General features: G+C 38.9%; 1 protein-coding gene across 1 annotated transcript in view; it reads right to left on the bottom strand.

Annotated features, from left to right (window-relative positions):
* GRB14 (growth factor receptor bound protein 14) overlaps positions 1-15,131 on the bottom strand; it is a 57,558-nt gene extending 42,427 nt beyond the window's left edge. Inside the window, exons 1-2 of the mRNA XM_062498218.1 lie at positions 15,001-15,131; positions 13,231-13,363 (exon numbers count right to left, since the gene is read on the bottom strand). Coding sequence (XP_062354202.1) covers positions 13,231-13,363; positions 15,001-15,131 — 264 coding nt within the window. The remainder of the gene's footprint in view (positions 1-13,230; positions 13,364-15,000) is intronic.
* Positions 15,132-24,215: the final 9,084 nt, after the last annotated feature.

Below are 24,215 nucleotides of genomic sequence, written 5' to 3'. Positions count from 1 at the left end.
TATAAAAATAAGCAGAAAAACATGCATTTCTATCACTCAGAGCTTTGTTTTTACTGTCAAAACGAAACCAAATCATTAAAAACTGCATTCTAACACTTCACACTGAGTCTTTAGAGTCTTAGGGCTTTTTCTCTGGCTTTTTCCAAGGAAACAAAATATTCTTCAGTGCCTCTGATCTCAGAGTTCAGAAAAGTAACTGAGCATAAGAATAGATTTAATGAATCCATGGAGTTTAATTATATGATTCTTAACTACCTTTATTCAAAGCAGAAGCAAAACACCCCTTTTATTTTAAGTAATGCAATTGCTACATTTCCAATGCAACCAAGGCCTGAAAAAGTGGAATATAAAATGTTACAAGGAGTGAAATTTAAGATTGTTTTATGAACCCAAGTTTTTGTCACCCCCATTCACATAATTATTTTATGTAGCAAATAACTGCATAACAAATCTGCTTTCATTAACATGGTTTGACAAAGGAAATCTGGTTTTCTTCTTTCTTTCTTTGTCAAAAATGGTAACATTTTGTAATGCTTAAATGATGAGGCAAGCTATCATGTTTTCAAAGGTCTCATAATGCACTTAATAGCAGAATTATTTCTGCTTTTATGCAGTATGACTAAGCAATATTCCTGTTATAAACCAAATTATTAAACAGATGTTAGAAATGTGAAATTGGATATTTCTTTCGTAACTCTTGACCAAGCAGCTTTTATCAGAAACATTGCTTATCATAGCTGAACATTGCAGACATTTTAAAAAATTATTTGTATTAAGTATTCATAGCATCTCAAACAATAACATGTCAGATATGCAGGCTACTGTATTTCATAGGCAGTCACTGCAAGTGTATTATTGATCATACATCTGATGTATAGGTCCTAGAAGTGTTCAGGACTGACTTGGTAAATATTACAATAATTCATACTAAATTTCACTAGATCATATTTATAGGGCTTTTTTTCCCCTCAGTAACTGGAAATGAGCACACCTTGTAGTAATCCTAAAGTATCAAGAAAGAATCTCATCTCCAAGACATAAGAAACTGTACAATGACAAGTTAAAAGAAAAAAATCTTACTTCATCTGATTTTCTGATTTGAGTTTTACAGGTGCAAATACATAAGACATCTCTGGCACCAGTGAGATACTTCAGAATCTGTGGATTCAAAGCATCTCTTTTCATGCTAAATTACCATCCTCAAATCCTAAAATCAGTAGTGCTGAAGCTCTGTTGATGAACAAGAGGAGCAAACACCATAAATACAAAAAATACAGCTCCCTCCAAAAACTAAAACCTGCATTGCACTGGCATTTTATCAGCAGCTCTCAAATAGTAATAAAATACTGCCAAGGAATAGGAAGTAAAGATAAATATTTTCCTAAAATTTCACAACCTGTTGTCCTTGATTAAGACACACAGGATGGAAAAAAACTGATAAGAAATTGATGCCAAGTCACAAAGAGAACTTTTTAGAGACAGACATTTGATCCTTGTGGTTGCTTTAAAACAACAGCTTCTAATAAGCCCATAAAACAATTCAAACACAGCATTGTTATCAAATAACCCATTCCATGCCTCATAATAAAGGTTCACTTTTAACTTTGACTCCTCTTACATTCAGTTTACAGCAGCAAGAGATCCATAGCAACTAATCTTTTAGGTTTAAGGCAGTTCTTTCATTTTATTTTTGTCCAACTCCAGTCCAAAATCTTTATGATTGTTTTGATAGAAGTATTTCTGAGATCAAGTTTAAAGTGCTACTTATGTAACATTTGGAATTAACATCCTTTTCTACTAGAGATAGCTATGATAAATGTCAAGTGTTTGCAATTAGGTTTTTACCTTTCAGGCACACAGTTTTTATTTCCTATGGGAACATGTTTTCAAAATTCTATAATACTGCTCCAAAATTTTGCTGTAAGAATCAGAAAAAAAACCCTGTGGTACCAGAACCCGATCCCACAGGCATTTTATTCAAGGAACATTAGACATGCATGTATTTGCAGCACCAGGACAAAAAACTCCATCTACTCTTTTTCCCTTGGATCTTATGAAAAAATGTTTGGGTAATAGTCACTGTAGAACTTGCAGCATTGCATTACTGACTTCACTGGGAAAGAAACAAAAATAACCCAAGCCATTTTTCCTTACCCCCGGGTACTGAAGGTCCTTGAGTCTTGAAAGCATGTGCAGCTTTTAGCTCTATGAATAAAATTGACCCATTTGTCTGCAAGGTGAAGCAAGGCTTATTTTCTTCAGTGAAATTATTTATATTGTATCTTTTCCAATCAGAGGAACAGACCAAACCCACTCAGAAAGTAACCAAAAACTCAAGTGCTGCATTTGACTTGGCAATAAAAATCTAATATTCAAATAATGATTAGTTTTTAAATAAAAATATTACAGTAATTTAGGTATACTAGTGAAAGTAAATATGATTGCACCAAAAAATAGCATTACAGAATATTTTCTTTCCTTAAATTTCATGAACACACATTAAAGAAAATAAATTGAATAAAATAAGTGCAAGCCTTGCAGAATCACTTCACCATGTGAAAGTCAAGCAGACTTCTATTGATAAATGTGAGATACAGAAGGCTTTGAAAGCCAATTATGCCTTCAAGGAAATATATATAACCACCCTTTTTTTTTTTTCCTATAGATAAAAAGATTTTACTTGTCCATGGCAGATCTGCAAGGAATTTTGCTGGTGCTGGTGGACAGGAAGGTAATCAGATCCAGCTCACTTGCTTAAGAGCTCTGTGAAATGACTATGTTTATGCAGCTTTTCACTCCTATTTTTGTCACTAAGCTACCAGATACAGTTGTGAAAACATTGTGCAGATACTTTTTAGATACTTCGAAATACAAACCACTTCTACTTCTTGCCACTTAAGAAAGCCTGACTAAATGGAGTGGACAAGAATTGAACTGCCCTTAGTAAATTAGTAACTCAAATAAGGGTTTTGTAACAACATATGGAGTAGAGATATCCTGCTAGAAGAGGAAGGTCAGTGATGTCCTTAAGGCACTGCATATGGAGTCACAAGAGCTGATCTATTCCTAGCTCTGCCAGATATAATGCAGGAATGTGAGCATTTATAGGTAACGAGCAAATCAGACTCAGTTTTTTGCTTCTGTAGATGGGGAAAAAAAAATCCTAGATAATATAAATGCAGTAAGGTTTATAAAAAAAATGATGCTATTTTTTGTACTTGTCTTTGAGCTCAGGCAGAAGTTTATTACACAAAACCAAGATGAATCAGGTAAGTTATTTGTGGTGCTATTTGTCTTTCCTTGTGAGAGTGCTCCTGTCTGCCTGGCACAGTCACTTTGTCTCTTTACCAGGAGCCCTTTAATATGTGACCATAGAAACACACAGAGGGTGGGTTTCTTTTCTACAGGCACATTTGCATACACTTGATAAATAACTACTTACTTTAAAACCTCCCTAAAAAAGAGAGGGTTCACAGTGATTGAGTTGCTGTTTTTCTACTCATATAGTTCTTTCTACAAAGAAAACTAATAGGTCTTAATCTTCACACAGAGCATACAGTACACTCTCTTGGAGGGTCAATAAGGACTGGTGCAGGTGCACTAAAACAGGCTGTATTACCTGCACAGCAACATAGACATTACAATGTACCCAGGAAATTCACAAAGAAGTTTTAGCCACAAGGAACATAATGCAGTTTTCCATCCTCACCAATTTTCCTCACAAACTTGGGGGATCTTAAAGCATTGTTACACATGCTCCTTGCAAAGCTTTTCAGCTGCCTATTTTTGTAATCATTAGGCTGAAGCCTGATAGAAAAGCACACTGAAGTTCTGCCAGCTGAGTTATTTAAAAAAACCCTTGTATTGCATGGGCTTCCCTCTCACTACATAGCAGTAAATTCTAGCAATTAGGAGATTAAATTCTTGCAAACTTCCAGCCTGTTTCTCAACAGCTGATACCATTTCTGTGCCATTACCAAGAGCTTGCAGCTGTTCATAAACACCAAGTCTTAATGTAATCAGTAACAGGAGTTATCATAACATAACTAATATAAAAAGGCTATTTATAGCCCAAGAATGCAGTAATTGAAAAATCCCATTCTGATCACAGGACCATCTAGTGTATATTGATTTCCTGTGGATATAGGATCAAGCAAAGAAGCTAGAAGACAGACCTACCAGTATGCAGTATAAGCATATCAGAAACAGGCAGGAACACACCTCATCAGTACCCTAATTAGAAGCACAGGCACACCTCTAAGATAAGCAATATATGTTTCCCTCTTGAGACTTAAGTATTAAATATCATGCACACTATTGGGCTAAAATATGAGCTGATTAGCTGCAAATGAATGTTCTGTGACTGAAACAGGAGAAAAGCAACTTCACATTGTTATGAGAGCAGAGGTCTAATTTCTTCTCTCTTTTAATTTCTCCTCCCACAACTGCCCTCCTTGAAAGATTTTTGTTGGCCTGATTAACTTTTTTTTTTTTGCCAATCTTCCCATCTGAGGTGACTCCCATCAGGACTGTAACATGAGAAGCATGCTTAAATACTCTGTCTTGAAAGTCCCCCTTTCTGTTCATTCCCAAATCAAAAGCAGTCATAGAAGTGTGAATGCCTTCAGAAGTAGCACCTTTAAATATGCTGAAGACAAACACAGGGAACATGGGCATTGGTCAACTGTTATCTCCCACTTATCACTGGCAAATTTCACCATTTGCTAGAAATAAAAGTGCCATCTTGTTAGTAGGAATAATCAACTGCTAGAAAAGTTTGGAAACTCTGAGCCCTGAAATCCCCAGCTGGAATCTGTATCAGTTAGTGCCTCTGCACACACACAAAAAGAGATCAGCAAGAATTGTCCATAATAGGATGCCCTTCCACTGCCTGGCAATCAGCATTCCTGCTACACAGGCACCAACAGACAGTTACTATCCTAAAGATACTCATCTAAGTGATCTGCTGGTGTTAAGACACAGATATAAGTTGTCCTCTACTACACAGCATGGTAGGAAGGGTGAGAGATGCCAAGGTTATTGACAGTTTCTATACATTTTCTTATGCAAGGGAAACTGAAAACAGGGAGTGAAGCGTGATACAAGCAGGCACCTTAAAAAAATGAGGAGTCCTTTTCCTGTCCTAACAGTGACATCTCCAATTGATCCAGCTTTCATTACAGCTCTAGCTTGATCTCTTAATTTCACTGGCACAGCATAAAGATCACTACTGCAAAGAGTTAAAAAAAGCATGAAGTGAAAACCATGGGGGGACAACCATACTGTATTAGTGGCTCTGGAATTATCATGTGAAAGAGGAAGTCCTCACTTACTGTAAAAAGATACAAGAAAATATTAATACATAAAGAGTATTACATTATTTTATCAATGACAAGTATTCAATACATGGATGATCAACTTAATTCCACCTGGTGAAAACCAACCAGGTTCAACAGTAGCGTTTATATGGAGGCATGAGGGGTTTTTTAATATAAAATCTAAATTATACTTATTGTGTCAACATTCACACACAGAAGTAGGACGGGAATATGCCTCTCCTTGTTTCTATAGCTCTCAAGCTCTTATTTGAAAAGATAGTAACTCTTAGAACATCAGAAATGCAGCAATCCAAGGATATGCTAAAAACTGCACCAAAACTCTCAGTAATAACTGGTCTGAGTTTGAGTTCCATTCTTTAGTTAATGCCCCAACACTAGAATAACAAGTTCTGTGATGATAAAATAATAAAAATTCAATCATCTTGAACACTTTTAGTACTGTAAAATGTGTGGTAAAGTACCGTGTATTTTCTCCTTCTGTTGCACACCTTTTCATTCAGAAGGGGTTATAAACCTTTATTAAGAATAATCTATGTTGTCAACTTTACTAAACCTGTAGCACTTAAGTAATTTAACTATTAATCACTGACTACCCTAGTCTCATTCAATGCAACTATAAACTGTTTATGATACAAAAACAGCATTAGCTGATATAAAACAGGTTTTTAAAGTACTGGGCAATGACACAACAAAAGCAGACCAGAACAGAACTACAGAAGTTTTATAAGACCAGAAAAGAAGACTGAGGAAAAACAAAATGGAGAAAAAAAACCCACACAAAAATACTTAAGGCTTGATCTAATTTTATGAATATTACTGTTTTGATTAATCTATACTGTGTGTCCCAGGAAATCATAGGGGAACATGTAGCTGTTCTGATCAAGACAGTCCAAACAATGGTCTGTAAAAGGAAGGTGCCAATACTGTTCTGCTGTTCCAATACTGACCTCTTGCATCCCCTCCCTACCACAGTATCACTTACTGACAATGCCATCAGTGAGAAGAAACCTCAAAAAAGATCTGTAAATAATATATTTCTTTAATCATGTATCTGTCTACGGCAAGTATGGGGTGGCTACAAAATGACCCAAACTTTTCAGGTCTCCAGTCTAATCCTAAATAAAAGCACACATTCCTAGGAGCAATTATAAATAAAAACTGTGTTAGTATCTATCACATGTCATTTCCTTCTGAAAACTATGATGATTCAAGATCCATTCATGAGAGTTTAATCTTTTAATGTCAAATTCAATAAAACTGAATTATCAAAAGTGACTTAGCAGCATTAGAGAAAAAGTTACCTGCAGTTTCATCTGGCTTTAATGACAAGTCTCTTGTATATTCAAAGAAGTTGATACTGTTTACATCATCATCTGCTCCAGACACCTTGTAATGACACAGGGACATCACAGGGCCAAAATGTCAAGTAGTCAATGCAGAATTCAAAAGATAAATATTGAAAGTTCACTTTTGAAAAAATCAAGGTTTCCAAATTTACAGAGGATTTTCTATACAAGTTATTATATCTGCTGCAATATCTCAGAGGTTTCTTGTTCAAAATAGAACTTCTCAAATACCACAGAAGATGCAGTTTCTAGTATTGAGAAAACCAGCCTAAAAAAAAAAAAGATAAGTTTGACTTTGAGGCTTTAGTATGAATCCAACACAATAAAAATCCAAAAGATTGTTAAAACCATTCTAATCAGACAAACACTGGCAAAGTGTCTGCCAAAATCTTTGACAGTATTGTTATTTTTTTTTTATTTTATATAAGTAAGAACTGTAAAACTTAAAGCCTAACACCTTTCTGATGTTACCAAATTAAGTAACAAGATTGCAGAGGCAATATCTTAGTAACCACAAAAGTTAGAGTGCCCTTGTTTTCTTGCCTAACAGAATGGGGATTTTTTTTTTTAAAAAAAGGACATGCTATTTTTGTGTTTACAGTCTTAATGCTTAATGTTTACAGTCTTTGGGTTGCTTTTGGACAGTTCAAAAGTGAAAGAAAACACTGAGGGTTGACATAAACTTTAACAGAAAGCAACTAATTTCAATGTAAAGAAGATAAAGTAAAATACAAAAAGAAACAAGCAGGTGATTATTCTGAAGTTTCCCCAGGCTGATGTATCAGACAGCTGGTGAGAGGACACCTCTAGTATAACCAGGCAATATTCTTGATTGCTACAACAAGAAACTGTTCAACCTTGCCTCTGGATTTTTACCTATGTAAACCTGTGACTTTCTGTCACAGTGTTAAGATGACTGGTTAAAGTACAAAGGTACCTGCATTAAAATAGCAAGTTTTAATAGGGCTCTAAATGATTCCAATTTACTTTAATATCAATCAATCTTTCCTTGGTGGACAGGTAGAACCATATAAACAAAGAACAGAGCACAGGAACTGAAGCAGACCACCAAAAGAAACATCACATAAAGGAATCCAACTGAACCCTTTTTGCAATCCTTATATTAGAGATTTCATTGAGCTCCTCAATGGCTCAGTACAAAATGTTTTTACTGTTAATCTATGAATATGACTTTAAAATCCCAAGGTTTTTTTGTGTAATTTAAGGGAAAGACAGGGAAAGCTGTTATATTTTTAGAGGCTGTAAAGATGAAAAGATTTAAGAACTGATAAAGGAGGACATGTGCAATTGTCTCCAGCTTGGAAGGAAATCTGGTAAGAAACAGAAACTGGAATTACTGAGTAAGTTCAAATAATGCCTCTTTTGGTTGGAAAAGATGTCTCAACTCTTGGAAATTGATTAGAAATTTATGAATCGTTGCATTTAAAAAAAAAAAAAAACAATTTTTTGTTTTTGCATTGTTTGAAAGTCAAGAGTAAACAGATATTTCAGCCAAAATATCTGTGATTAAAATATTTAAGTATCAAAGACTTAGCCCTATATGTCTGCTACTAGAATCATACGCAGTTTTGAAGAATGGGGCTCCAAGAAAATTCCTTAGAAAACCCTGAAATATAGCTGTAAAAAAATAATGGTACTCCAGTTGCAACAGTTAATGCTCAATATTATTCATAAACTTAGAATGGCACACATTAAACAAAAAAAAAAAAGTGTTCTTTAGCACAAAGTTCCTGTCAAAAGAGCTTTACATGAAAATCTTTATCAATATAAAGAGCAAAGTCAGTTCCACTACAATCACATGTATTTGAGGTCTCTATATAACTGATTTCCTGGAAAGAACATCGTGGGAGTATATTTGGATTCTACATGATAAAAATATCTACTTGTTTAGAACATAAAGAAAGACAAAAGAGGCAAGGTAGGATTTCAGATTTTCTTCACCTTGAGATTTACTTGAGTTTTATTTTTGCACTTCTAACTTAATTTAAAGAAACAAGGCACTAATTACCTTGAACTACTTTTGTCATGGAACATTATTTGGCTTATCCTTGAGCAGGGCAAGAACTGCCACTGCAGTGCAAATATTCAGGTGGTTTTCTCAGAAAGCATTAAAAACTAAGCTTCCATAAAGCTACAGTAACTTCTTCTTAGTTTATTTGACCAAAGACAACAAGAACAGAACAAGTCCTCTTATAATTTATATTTTACCCTATTAATATTTATTTTGAAAATAATTAAAGACAGAAGTACAGTGTTTTATATTTTCATTTCCTTGCAATTTCTTACAGAACACAGGCTCTGAGGCAAAATTCGATTTTCCATATGAGTTCATTAATTCCACCTAATAGCAGCAGATGCTTGGTTCCTCAGAGGAAGGCAACATTTCCCACCATCCACCAAACTGACCATGCTGTGTTGGACATGAGGGGAAAGATGGGGGTTTTTTGGCCTATTCAGATAAAGTCTTTCACACTGAAACATGAAATTCAGTTTATCTGAACCATGTCATAGAATCAGAGAATCATTAGGTTTGGAAGATACCTTTATGATCATCCAGTCCAACAATCAACCCAGCATCACCAGTGTAACCCCTAAATCACCAAAGCCTCACCCAGCACCAGATGAAGATGCCCCTGAAACGCCTCCAGGGATGGTGACTCCACCATCAATTATCTAATCTGAATTCCCCTGTCTCATCTTAAGAATACTTCCACGTGTTCTCTCACTGCAGGCACCTTAGAAGAGACCAGCCCCCACCTCACTCCAATCTCTCTCCAGGGAGCTGCAGAGAGCAATAAGGTCCCTCCTGAGACTCCTCGTGACTAAACAAAGCCAGCTCCCTCAGCCACTCCTCACAAGACACATTCTCCAGTCCATTCATGAGCCTCGTTGCCCTTTGCTGGACACTCCCCGGTATTTCCATGTTCTTTTTTGAAGTGAGGAGGCCAGAACTGGACAAGCACTCAAGGTGTGGCCTCACCAGTGCAGAGTACAGTCCCTGGCCCTGCAGGAACCACTATTCCTGATCCGGGCCAGGGTACCCTTGGCCTTCTTGGCCCTCTGGGCACGCACTGGCTCGTGGCCAACCAGCACCCCCAGGTCCTTTTCCACTGGGCCACTTTCCAGCCACACTGCCCCCAGCCTGTAGCACAGCACGGGGCTGTTGTATCCCAAGTGCAGGACCCAGCACTTGGTCATGTTGAACCTCATGGCTCTTGGTCTGGCCCATTGATCCAGCCTGCCCAGGTCCTTCTGCAGGGCTTCCCATGGCCTTTGAATTTGCTAATGGTAGGCTCAATCCCCTCCTTCAGACCATCAGTGAAGATGTTAAACAAGACAAGGCCCAACACTCCTCCCTGGGGGACACCTCCAGTGACCCAACACCAACTGGATGCACCAGCACCATTCACCATCACTTTCTGGGCCTGGACATGCAGACAGTTCTCAACTCAGGGAAGAGTTCACTGTGGGCTGCCAGCTTTTCTGAATTTTTTCAGTGGAAGGACTGTTAAGCACTGGAACAGGGTGTCCAGGGAGGTAGTAGATTCCCTGTTCCAGAAACTAATGGGCATGGCACTCAGTGCTATGCTTAATTGAACGTGGTTAATTCAGTCAAAAGTTCAACCCAATGATCTTGGAAGTCTTTTCCAAACTTAATGATTCTGTGACTCAAAGATATAGCACAAAACTCTTCCAAACTGCAAGGCGAGAAAAGAGATGGACAGCTGTGCTGCTGAGGCAGACCAAACAATGTTCAGAGACACAGACATACTACTTCCCAAGCACAGAGGCAAATCACTATTCTGCTACGTGGTGTATACCAATTTGCTGTTATAAACTTATTTTCAGTGAGTCAACCCCACAAACATGTTGTTCAAGCAGCATGTTCAACGTTTTGAGAGGCTTACGATAAAAGATCATCAGAAGAGAGTAAGAATTTCAGCTTAGAAAAAACAAGAATTCAAAATAATGCTAATCTATTTTGAAGTAGAAAGATTTCAGAAGTCACAGGTGCTATGAATAAAAAAAACTAGCAGATATTCGTGACAACTTCTTTCTTCTACAGAAGCAGAAAATCTTTTTTGAAGAGAAAAACAAGACAGAAGAGGCATTTTTTTTTCTCTTTCAGAAACACCCATTTTGATAATAGTTACCTACAAGACATAAGTAGAAATTCACTCTGCAATTTTTCTTTCCTATGCTTGAAATTAAAAAAGCACAGCAGAAAAAGAAACTAAATCAAAAGCAAGCAATCTAAAAGAAGAATCACTGAAAACATATGTAGATCATCAGAGAGGCAACAGAAAGAATTCTGGCAGCTGTCAACGCTATGCACAGAAAATTCTTAAGAGTAGCTGGTTTCTCTTAAGAGTTAGTAAACTATCAAACTGTAACAGTAACATTCATGACTTTTTTTGTATTCAGATATGTATTTGCACACAGAGCTGCTACAAAGTTGACAGAATAAGGACAGGGGATAGAAGCATGACATTTCCAAGCACAGCTCCACAACCACTTGTGGGAAGTCAAAGCCACAGCCAGTTCACCTCTCTTTGCACACCTGCCTAGTATTCTCTCCCTTTTTAAACCTGAGTAATTTTCTTAATCTATTAGAAGACTTCAACCTGAATTTCAAAGATAAAATTTAATTTGACAGTTGTCATTTGGCCTTAACTTTAATAATTTTAGATGAAGAATGTAACAACAGTCATGCTGAGTCTGACAAATGGTCTGCTTGGCCTAGTATCGTTTCTCCTGCAGTGGCTGTAAACAGACACCTAGGTGACAGAAACCATAGTTTTGTTAAAATGCCTCCACAAAAGTAACAGGAATATTTCTCTCCATTTTTCTGGTAGCTGAAAAACAGGTCAGGCCCTCCAACTTACCAGCATTATCTTAGCTCACTTCTGTCAGGAAACCAGTTGTTCTTACTCCTGCTTTTACCAGGAAGAACACTACATACACGTGAACCTTTATGAAGAAGCAGAAGTATAGTCAGTGAAGATACAAACTTCAACTTCTGGAAGACTGAGGCTAACACTTAGCTGGTTTAACTGATCAAGCCTGTCAGTAATGATAAATATGACTGGCCACAAAAGCAGTCGACCTTTCTGTGTTAAATCATGTTTTCCATTTTCCAAAGATTACCACAATTATTCGGTACCAAAGATTTCCAAGTCCGAAGATTACCTACCACAATGACTGCAATTTAGGTCTGCAACATGACTAATTTAAACAATCTTTTTAAAAATGTGAGTTTTAGTCCTTTTGATCTGAAAGACAATATTACCAATTCAGTGTTTTTCCTGCCTCTGCAGAGACAGTCAAACTTCTATCACGACCAAGAAGATGGAACTAGAACAGTTTTATCACACTGCATTAGCAACATTCAGATGCACACTGACCACAAATGCTTCAGATTAGTATTGCTATTGTAGGAGAAGAACTAAAATCAATAAAAGTAGTCCAGAAAGACACCATTGCTTACAGAGAGACACCACGGGGTACATATAAATAGGGCAAGATTAAATCAGGTCAGTTTCCCAGACACATACATGTTTTTCACTGGAGAAGTGAGGAGAATGTTCCTCCTCCAGGTCTAGTCACAACTTGGCTAACAAAGTTCTCTGGCAGATGCACAGAAACAGCTGTGGCAGGTTAGCTTCAGAAAAGCTAATACAACCACAAGAAACTTTTACTTCCAGGCATATTCTTCACACAAATCTTAAAACTGAATAACCAGCAGAAGTTAAAGTTCTTACACCTCCAATATCGCCCTTAAAACTGTTTAAAAAGGGATCATGCAAACCAGAGAGTGTGAAGGAGGGAGTACTCTTAATACCACAGACGTCCCTTATCAGAACTCTGTTCAGTCTCGAGAAGAGAGGATGAGACAGGTAAGCTTTCAAAGAGTGAAAGTGATCTCCAACACCAGTAATCTCCATTAACTGGAAACTCTGTTTGAACAGTACTGCCAGGTCTTTCTGCCCACTCAGATCTTCCCCTGGCTTACAGTTTAAGGTCTTTATGGAAATACAGTAACATCAGCCATAAACACACATGCATATAACAAATATCCAGGTATACAGCATTTACTCCTTCCCCACCAATTTAGGTTTTTTCCATTACCCTGGCAAAATTAGAATTTCAGAAAAGCTGTTCGGTGACTGTTAAAAGCCTCTGTTCTATAACACTGACGACAGTAATTGGAGGTGGGGAGGAAGGGAAAAAAAGAAATTAACTTCTCATTTAAGGACATAAAGTACTGCCTGCCCCTGGTTCAACTTAAACTAAAATTCTGCAGAACCACACATAGACTCTGTGAAAGAACAGCCATGTCTTAAGTCACAGATTCCAAAACCTCATTTTCTACAATCATTGATGACCTACAGAGAAAATTTCACCAAATTACAGAAATATGGAACACCTCTATTAGAAAAATAATTTAATAGGCAACCAAGCTTTTCCTCAAGCTTTCATTTAACCAGTTTAGAAACTGTCAAATAATAATTTCTAAATCTTACCTGCTTTTTTCTTGAAGTTGCCTTGGGCAACAGACTGGCTGACAAAACTGATGCAAACGGCGAACAACACAGCTCGGGAAAAGGATTTGGAATCGATGGGTTCTCCAAAATACTGTCACCTTTCTTTTTTCTCCTATTTCAACAGAATACATAATATCAAGCAACAATTGTAACAGGTGTTGTTAAAATTGCAATAGCCAACCACAATACTTGAACTACTAAGGCACTAATACCACGGTGCTTCCTGGTTGCAGCAATTAGCATTTTTTCTTTGCAGTTATTTTATTTAATCAGTAGGCTGAATATATTAACATACAGTGCCTAACACTACTTGAAAGCAATCCAAGTATTCAGCTCTGAATATAAAGTTGTCTGAACATGCGTAAACCTTTGCAGAGTAAGAGCAGGAATATATTTATATTGGCTTCTAAGGACATTAGTAAATATTCTGTTATCCCTGTGTTTATGCCATTCCCTATGTACACATATTACAACAGTGGATGCATGTAACTTCTCAGCAAAACTTCCCAAGTATATCACAACAGCATCTTAAGCAAATGGAAACTTTTTTTTTAACCAGAATCGAATCAAAGTGACTCACAAGAGGAAACAGTGCAAATCAATCCATTCACTTCTGTTTTCAGTTAGTTTTGTACTGGCATCTCTGCAGCTCTGTCATAAAATAAATGTCTCAGTTGTTGCTGAGACATGAAAAAGAACTATGAAACAGAACTATGTCACAAGTGTCCCCATGCAGCATTTGCAGGAGTAGAGAAGGTAATTGCTACTGTACTTGCCAGAGAGCTCAGTTATGCACTGGTTTAAAGTATCACATTAATAATATGGTTGTTTAGACTGCTGTGTACATTACAGTGCATGGTTTCTCACATAAAATATTGAAGAGCACTTTGTCTACTTGACTTCATCTGAAAACCTGCACCCAAAGCACCTGATGTATTTGTATCTGCCAACACGTAATAAGAGTTTTCTACGCGTGTGAGTTGATGCCTCCAAGCTTACTATTTTACTTTATTACCTTCTTTATTATCATTCCAGATTTCATATAGTAATTACTACAAAGTGGAGAAAACCATCAGAATAAGGTAACAACGCAGAATGAAGATACTTTCCTTAATGAAAAGCCTCACCAAAAGGATGCATTTAAAGTGATATTTTGCTTTAGGAGGAGAAAAAAAATCCCGTAATGCAGAATTTTAAGATTCTGTAAACTTCAGTCTACCAAAACTCATCAGATGCTTCATGAAAAACTCAGCTCATAGCTTCCTTTACTAAGAATAGAGACCAATGCCTTTAAGAACAGCCTGAGAGGGAACAAACCGGGCGCACACCGCTGACAGCGGCACCGCTCCGGTAAAGCGGTTTTCTCCCACCAACACTCTTGAGAAAGACACTGCAAGGATAAACTAGCGGCTGGCTCACCCTGACGAGGCAGGCTCGGCACTGCCGGCTCCTTTCACCTCAAACTGAGAAACCTCAAAAATAAAAAGGGGGTGGGGGGTGGGACACACACGCATCCGCAGCGGCGGAAAGTGTCGGCAGGGCCGGGAAACAACTTTTGAGCTCCGGGGAAGCGCGGGCCGGTCCAGAGCCAGGCCGCCCCGTGCTGCGCTTCTCCCCCTCCCCAGGCCGCCGCGCCCCGGCCCCGCCAGCCCCGCGTCCCGGCCGCAGGGCGCTGCCCGCCCCCCGACGGCAGCGAGCGGCCCCCGAGGGAGCGGCAGGGCGGCGGCGCCCGCCGGGCTCCGGCCTTACCTGTCGGGGGGCGAGGGCGGCGGGTCCCCCCCGGGGGGCCGGGGGGGCGGGCGGGGGGAGCCGCGGGGGCCGCCGCCAGCGGGCTGGGCCGCCCGCCCTGCGCCGGGCGCTCCGGGCAGCGGGGCGGCCATCGGCGGCGGCGACGTCCTGGCGGGGCGGCACGGCGGCGAGCGGCCCCGGCGCTGCCGGGCGGAGGCTGCTCTCGCTCCCGCTGCGGAGGAGGGGGAGGCGACGGGGAGCGGGGGGGAAGCGCCGCCCGGGCGGCACCGAGCGCCTTCCCCGGCACACGTGCGAGGGCGGCGGCGGGGGCGGGCGGCCGCCGGCTCCGCGCTGCGACGGGGAAGCGGCGCGGGGCGGGTGGGGGCCGAGCGGTGCCCTTCGGCCGCTCCGCCAGGCCGGGCGGAACGGAACGGAGCGGAGCGGGGCGGGGCGGGCCCGGCAGGTGCGCGGGCCCGGGACCCGAGGCCGCGGCGGGACCCGGCGGGGCCCCGCCCGCCCTGCGCCTCCGCCCGAGGGGGGCACCGCGGGCAGCGCTGCCCCGGCACGGCCCGTGACCTCCTGCCCCGCGCCGGGCTCCAGCCGCGCACCGCCGGACGGGCCTGGCACGCGACTCGGCGCCTGGCGAATCATTAACTAAACTGACGCATCCCTCCGTGCGTCGGGAATTTATGGATATGCCTTGGAGAAACAGGGGATGACCGAGGCCGGGGGACAGAGCCCTTGCCTTGTGCCAGAACAGCCCCTAGTGAGGAGGCTGGGCCCAGCACCCAGGTCCAGCCACAGCCCGGAGCACAGCGCAAGGCGAAGGGTTTTCCCTCGAGGCTCCACAGCAGCCTGCTCCTACACTGCTTTATGTACACAGATCTCTCTGGGGCAATTCCGTGGCCGTCCTTACCAGCGTCCATCCGATTTCAAAGTAAAAGATACCCCTTGCTGTATGAAGAACAGTTTGATGACACCGAGCAGAGTGGGTAATACTGTATAAGTCAGTCAATTTGATAGGCAAAAACTGAAAACCCGGTGAAGGCAGCCCCATGTAGAAACCTTCCGACTGTCCTTGGGCACGGTCAGGGGCAGTAACTGAGATGTGAGACTGGTAAAAATACAGAATGTTTTGAGGAAAAGGCTTTGCTGTTTTCCTGAATCTGCCGGAAAAATCATCCCACCAAGGCCAAGATTTCAGTTCTGGGGGAACGACTTTTGTGTCATAGAAGCAATACTCCCAGTTTTCATTTTGGCTGAGTCACAGATGATTTTGCAGGACATTCATTTTCAATGAAATGAAGGATTCCTTGTCCCCTGAACAGTTCATTCTGTTACGCTTACAGTAGAAGTCAAAACCTGAGTTGATTAAGAGCTCTTATATACAAAGTCCGGCAAATATATCAGGAATTTTACAGTATCAGATAATTGACTGGATTTGTTCATTGCTTGTGAACGGCTATCCTTTAACAAAACTGCAGAGACCAGACCACTGGAGTTTTTTGCCTAACTGATTCTCAGGCATAACTGCGGCATGTTAAACCTCATTGTCTTCACAAGAACAGAAGGCAGGACACGTGGTGTAGGTGCTCCAGGTAGAAAACTGAGACTGGGATGAGATAAAAACCTGCAAGTGGCAATTGTAGGCTGATATTCATCATTATTTAAGAAGTTCAGCCACAAATAGAGAATATATTTTGACTTTTCACCTATTCTGTGCAACGTGTTACACTGCTGCAACCTGATATACATGGCGGTTTTTTGTATCTTTGGCTTAGTCATGTAGTTGTTTTAAAATGCTAGGTAAATAGAAACCACAATTAGAATTAATAATAGCAAAAGAGTTAAATACTTTAATTTTTTAAATATCTTTGGTGGTAATCTAATTAGTCATGACAGCAACAATGCCACTTTTAGAAAAAAAAATCAATAAAAATGTAATGCTATTATAATTTCACTTGCATGTTGTAAGAAACAAATTGACTATTTTTTTTTTTTTAATATCTCATAGTCCGTGCTGATGCTTGCTGCTGTCAGTGCTTTCTCTGGGAATAGCACAACAAGAGGGAAATACAGTCAGTGGAATACTGAGGGATGGAAGGACCTATGTGGTTGTTCCAGTGTAGCACTGGAAATGTTGCATGCATAAGAATGTGAAACTGAAGGTTCACCTGCCTTACTGCCTGTCTTTGCAAACAACTGTAAGAATAAAGATGGTTTCCTGAGCATGGCTAAAGATAACTGAGAGCATTTGACCTAGAATCTGCTCAAGTGTAACCTTTTTTAACTCCTTATTTGAGCAAGTACAAACCCAGTAACCTCTGAACAGTTAATAGAGTTGATATTAAAAGACTGGCAGATTTCTGCTAAGACTCAACACCAAAACATTTGTTGAGCTGTGTGACTTGGTTTCTTTTTCATCATAAATACACTTAATCTGTCTAGCGTGGTTTTTGATAATTGCTATGCTTGTGCAGCACAATTGTTCTTGTTTGAAGATTTACCATTTCTCTAAATTTATGTGCATTCTTCAATACTCAACTCAATAAGCTTCTTCCCCCTCTTTTAATTTTACCTTTCTTAGTCATAATCAGGTCCAGGTTTTTATCAAGTAAAATTAAAATACATATTGAGACAAATTGCAAGCTATTCAGTATGCACCCCACTTCCAGAAAATCAAGCTCTCCAGTTCTCAAAAGCCTGTATGCTATTTAGAATCACAACACTTGATTAATGTGATAAAATTATGCCTTTAATTAGCGTAAACTCACAATTATTACTGCCAAAGTGGAGGTTTTAAAAATCCAAACTACCTCTGATTATCTTCAAAAACTGTAGAGAATTTTTGTTGGATTTGTCACCCTTCCACACATCCCCCTTATTTTTATCAAAATACTCACAACGTATGTATAATAATTTTACCACAAAAAGCTTCACTGCCCTAAGAGAGCTAATATCGTACCTTTACACCATGTTTTGTTGTAGCTACAGTAGTAGAGAAAGGAATTACTTCTACTCAAGTGCTGGATTGAAGCCACAGAAATAGCTACTTTTTCCAGTGCAAGGGCTACAACCAAGCATGTCTTGTCTCTCAATACATTTTCTCCAAAAGCCCCCACCCCCCCAAATAAATTGCATCAGCAGTAATGCTGAGGACCACCCTAAGATAAAAGTAATTCCTTCAGTAAAAAAGGCATGTCCCAATTTTTGTGTATTTATTATCTCAATGGACTTAAAATGTGTTGAACAAATGATCCTCATACAATGAGCTGTGCATTCTTGCTCCTTCTTGAGCATTTTAAAAGTCTATTTATAACTTTGAAAATGGGCTCAAGTACTTCATGAAAGCCAAATTTATCCAGTGGAGATACCACTAGCTAACTTCCTGGCAGTAGTGCATGAATCTTTGAAAAGTATCTGTGGCTGAATGTTTTGTGAGGAGCCTTCCCTATTATTACAGCTTGCATTAAATGTTTACAATTATTGTTAAAATGGAACCTTTTATTGCAGGTAAGGAAAAGGTTCCAAGGGATTAAATTAAATTTCAAGGGATTAAATTAAAGCAGTACCACCAGTCTCAGTCATTTCTCCAAGCTGCTTTTCAGCCTAACCTGAAACTCAGCATACAGCTACACAAACTACAGCACAGTAACACTGCAGTGTTTCCCCTGACTACATTCTCTTTTTCTGCACTTACTATCAAGAAGCAGATTTGCACCTGTTTTCTGTTGTTGTTTGGTTTAGGAATTTTTGTTATCAAATGAAAAGGATGAACACTTTAGCATACTTTTGTAAGAAACTTGAATAGAGAGATAGATTTTATTGCCAGCTTTGACAGCAGTGCTTTTTATTTCAATAGCAAGTTTTGTGATTCCCTATGATAGCTCTGTCAGAACTTCCCCGATGGAATTTTGCCTTGAACTGTAACACAAGATTGGAATGAAATCCTGTGCAGGTCTTTTTCAGAATAAGAATGATACCCTTCAAATCTATCAAATTAAATCAAATCAAGAGCTTCTGATTTCTGAAATGTTGATGTAGCCAAGAGCAGATAATGAGGTTCAGCGCAGGGTTGACTGAGTGGCATGTAGGGCTTGTGAGCTGCAGGTCAGACATGTGACATGCTGGCTTCTGCTCCCTCGCACTAGGGCTGCATGAAATCAGTCACACGGAACGTCTGTAATGAACGATGCATTAGGTGATGCAATCTGTGCTGCCCAACCTTGAACTGAGGCCTAAAGTTCTTTCCTAGAGAGAACTGTAATAGCCCAGGGTGAGTGTTGCATACGTGGGGGTTACAGTGGCTACGTCTGCATCTAATGGCAGTTGGAGGCTGTGCGCTCACTTCCAGAAATAACTGCAGCAGTATATTATCTGGTTCATTTGTCCATAACTACCCCTAGTACCATAACAGCTACTGCAGATGTAATCTTCTGGAAGGGAATTGACAAGTGGACGACTTAAAACATCACATAAATTATTAACCATTTAGATAAATTAAACAGGCGATGTTTCACAACAGCAGAGTACTGCTGATACTTTTTACAGCCCTATTTCTGGAACTCCACCTTACACAAAAAACATAATTTTTGACCTCACATGCCTTCAGAATACTGCACAAAAGCACGTAATTATTATGGAAGGAAGGTTGCAGGTGATCGTGCTATCTGGTACTCCATGTGTTTATCCAGCACGTAGAAGTTTAGTTTCCATAATGTGAGTTGTTGGGAAATCAGATTTGAGATCTTTTAACACTAGTCATTTTGTAGAGTGGGAAACAAAATACAAGCATTAAAAAAACCAAACAAACAACAAGAAAAACCCACCCCCAAACAAACTCAAACCAACCACAAAAAAATAAAAACAAAAAACGTAGAGCTAAAATGACTTTTCACAAACAGCCCCACCACTCATAAGTCTCAACCATTTCTGAGCTGCTGCCAAGGACACTGAAATAGTAGAACCAGACAAAGCACAGTAAGAGTCTCCAGACACATGCAAAAAGAAAGACAAATGTAAACTTCTTTTGGACTTAAAGAAACAACATACCAGTCAAACTCAAGGCATGCAGCATTCCACCATTGTTGTCAGAGTACAAGGCTGATGTATGCAACTGAAAGACAAAACTAATTCTGTTTTCAGAAGAATTATTGTGAAGAAATTTATTTGCATAAATGCAGACATTTCATACTAATTCAGATCCCTATTCTACTATGCCCTAAGATGGCATAGATTTCCTGTTCAGCTTATGTCACACAGGTCTGTCCTGTGGGGATGTTTCAGATACCACTGGGTATTAAATATGCCACCAGTCGCTTGTATTTAGGTGTCTAAACTTCACTCATTTTTTTTCTCCCTCTGTAATGTGCAGCTTGCAAAAAACTAGCCATGGCTTTAAGAAACAAAGTCTAGGAACATCAGGCATACTGCAGTGTGAAACTGGAATTTTAAAGCTTTCATCAGATCTAAGGAGATTTTGTCTAATTCTGGGAACAGTAAGAAATTTGAAACGTGTTCATATGCATATCTGCATACATGTGAGGGAAGGAGGAATTTTTCTCTCCAAAATCACTGGAATAATCTATCCCAGACTTGCAAGCCCAAATTTGCACGAGCCCTGGCTGAGCAAAGCAATTTCCAAATCAATCTACCTGGGCATGTGCAATTTAGAATGCCTTGAAAATGGGCTCTGAAACAGAAAGCTCTGCTGAACCCTGATGATGCAGTCATTATATTTCTGCCAAATGACAGCAACCAAACAAACACTTGTCAGTCCAGCTGGAATTCCAGAGGTAGTGCCACTCTATGATAACATACCTACCACCATTTTAATACATCACCTGGTAGGACATTTAGCACTCTTTAGAATGAATTAATCACTCAGAAAAGGGCATTTGCCCTGTCTCAAGAGTTACTGCAAGAAATCTATATTTGAGAAATGAGATATACAACAAACCTTTGAAAAACCAACCTACCATTCATATTTTAAAAGCATTGTGCTGACTACTTGGAACTTATTGCATTAAAAGGTTATTAATGCAAATCTCTGTAATTCAGGAACCCTATCTAACAATGCCAATCTCAGCACTTATTATGGACCTAATTATCACAACATCAGTGCACCTAACATTTTAATGTACTTATCCCCTTCATATGGATGAGTAAATGTTTGCATCTTTATGTGCCTGAACATGTTTAAAAATTAACCCTAAGAGGGTATTCAGAGTACGCGACTTTAGACGATTATACCATGTTAGCTTGGCCATCATAAGGGAGAGAAACAGAAGACTCCAGATGTCAACTAAAAACACAGGGGGTTTAGTGCTGACAACCATCCCTGAACAACTTTTTGTTTCATCTGAATATATAGAAAACCTTAGGAGAACTGTCTTCTGACTTAAACATCTCTGTTAACTGTTGAAAATTAGACAATGCAATTAATGTGCCAAGTGATTTTTGCAAAATCTAATGGAATTTGTGGCTCAGTAAGAAATGCAAACTCTGAGTCCAAAATTAGTACTCTAACAATCAGGCTGTCCTTCTTTGTGGAAATGAACTTAAAGAAGGTTTCTTGTTTCTAAAAATAAAAATGTTAAAATGCATTTTAAAGTGCATTTGCCACTTCAAACAATAAATCAGCTTTAAATCTGGTCCAAAAAGCATTTTTCCTTTGAGCTGGAGAAAAAAATACCTTTTCCGTTGATTTCATGTTTATTGAAGCCATGCTCTGAAGTTGTTTAGTACCTACTAGAATTTTTTATTTTTTTTTTCTAATAGACATAATTTTACCATGACAAACAGAACAATTTCATAACACTAAATATAGTTTGCTTTTGTGTTTTTATGAAGGAGATACTCCACAATATGTTAATAATAATATAGAAGATAATTCCAGGCAATTATGTTACACACAGTGACCTTATAAATTCAGTTTAACAGTCAAAAAGTCTTACAAAATTTCCCTTGGGGTGGGAGAACAGCGGGAGAATAAGAAAAATGTTGGCTACTGAACAAGTTCATAAATAGTTTGCACCTTCAAAGAAATCTAACATTTGGTGTGTCTGAAATATTTGGGAAGAAGGAGTACAAACTAGGATCATATCTAAAATTAAGAAAATTACTACAGCCACTCAGCCCTTTCAAATTCAACCTTCAGTGTTCTCTTCCACTTCCAGAAATTTATCCCAACCCATTATATTTGTCTCAGCATTATAATATGAGAAAGCAGATTTTTTTCCCCCTTCTTTATTTACACTACCTGAACTTACTTTATAAGACAGTGACAGTGAAGCTTTCAGACTTCAAAGCACTTGAGCTTTCATCCTATCATCAAGAAGAGCTGCTGGACTAATACATCCCCTTTCTATAATGTCCAGGTCTCTATACATCCACACTAGACATAAACTTGCTATATACTTTCTTATGACTGGATTTCTGTGCTACTGGATCAGTCAAGATGACATATCCATCCCCCAGACTAAGCACACAGGCACAGTTCTGTCAAATTTGCCACAGCACACACACGACAAAGAATCTCTAGTAGCTTTATGCGTTTTGTGTTCTCATTATGGGCTGTGGGAGGACAGACTGTAACTAATCTGGCAGAAAAGCCTGCTGCTAAAAGTTCAAACCATTGAAAGTCTCTTAAAGAATTGGAACTAACAAAGCGAGTTTGAGAACTCATCTTCCTGTGGTAGCTCTTCAAGGCCTCAAACCCATTTTAGCATTTTGTTATGCCCTGGCCACAGAGCCAACACCAACTATTCATCTTGTTAAAGCCAAGAGGGATGGCTGAGGGTGATACATAAACTTAGTAATTGATAAACTGGACTTTGTGCAAGTCCCTTAACCAAAATCCAATTAACAATCCCAGCCTGCATGGTTTTATCTGGAGAAGATACCTTGCAATGTAGCTGGATGTAGCCCACTGAATATTGCATTTCATCTAAATGTAATTTCAGTTCAGCAATGAGTGAAGGCAGTTAATTCTTGCATGGGCTGAATTTTGCTTAACTGCAACTTGGATTCAGGCAAAAAGTTGTTTGAATTTCCATGGGGAGTAAGAAAGGTATATTTTAATATCTTTTATTATCACAGTCCCTTCAGAACATTTCTCCTTTTGTTTATTTGGAGAGAAAAATCTAGCAGTAAGCTATTTGTTAAAATATTAAAACCCCAGTTTGGCTGCCTCTCAAGCAAGAACGTAGGCTTTTTTATAACATATTGAGAGCTTTTAAACCAAAGCAATTCATAATAAATTTAGTCAAATTGACACATTTCTGGTTATAATGTCTTCATTATTTCTTCGGAGTTATGAAACATGAATTATATCACTGTAACCACAACACTAGTCAAGGAAATCTAATTTTCTGTGAAGTCTGTTTGAACAGTCATCATGTAGCTCAAGGCATACATTCAATTATTTTCTTCTACTGTTCCTTATATTGGTGTTACTCCAAAGGCTATAGTAATGTTATAACTTGAAAGTCTAAAAATTATTCTTACTTGGCATGTTCTAAAAATATATAGCAACATAAAAAATTAAAAATAATTACAACATTAAAATCTATTAGGCATACATTGAAGAGAAGTGCATTTCAGATTATTTTGTATATTTCAAACACTTTCTCTTTAAGCAGTACATGCATTTTATCATCATAGCCAGCAAGTTAGCATATATTTTATTCAATTTGGATTAAAACTGAATTAAATTAACATGGCATAGCATTCCTGAATCATGAGATCAATCATTAAAATGATAAACCAAACCAGAACTTTTTAAAGCAAAATCAAAAGGTTCCCCATAAGTATATTTTCTCTTTTATAATTGATTTATTAAATTATTTTAACAACATAAATTAATTATAATAATAATTAAAACAAACCCAAAACCAAAAAAAACCCCTCTGACAGCCTCTTTTACAGCTTCTTAGGATGGAAATTTTTTTTCCTCTCTTTGTCAGAAATGAAAGCACAAGCTGCAATTATTAAAGGTCTGAATTTGCATTTTCCAGCAATCCAGAGAAATGAGAGCAGGTATTGTTATCATCATCATCACCATCAAGTTCTTTGTCTGTGGATATTCTAACAAAGCTGCTGGTCAGCTGTTTGTCAGATGCCTTGCCAGCTATCAGATAATCTTAGAGTAGATTACAAAGAACAGTAAATTAAAATTATAGCTTTGTGAACTCATAGCTGTTAATTCCTCTATAAACTAAAGTAACTGAATGCAG

The sequence above is a fragment of the Cinclus cinclus genome, chromosome 9 (assembly GCF_963662255.1).
Source record: "Cinclus cinclus chromosome 9, bCinCin1.1, whole genome shotgun sequence".
In the NCBI taxonomy this organism is placed as follows: Eukaryota; Metazoa; Chordata; class Aves; order Passeriformes; family Cinclidae; genus Cinclus; species Cinclus cinclus.
This window is presented reverse-complemented; position numbering and strand designations above follow the sequence as displayed.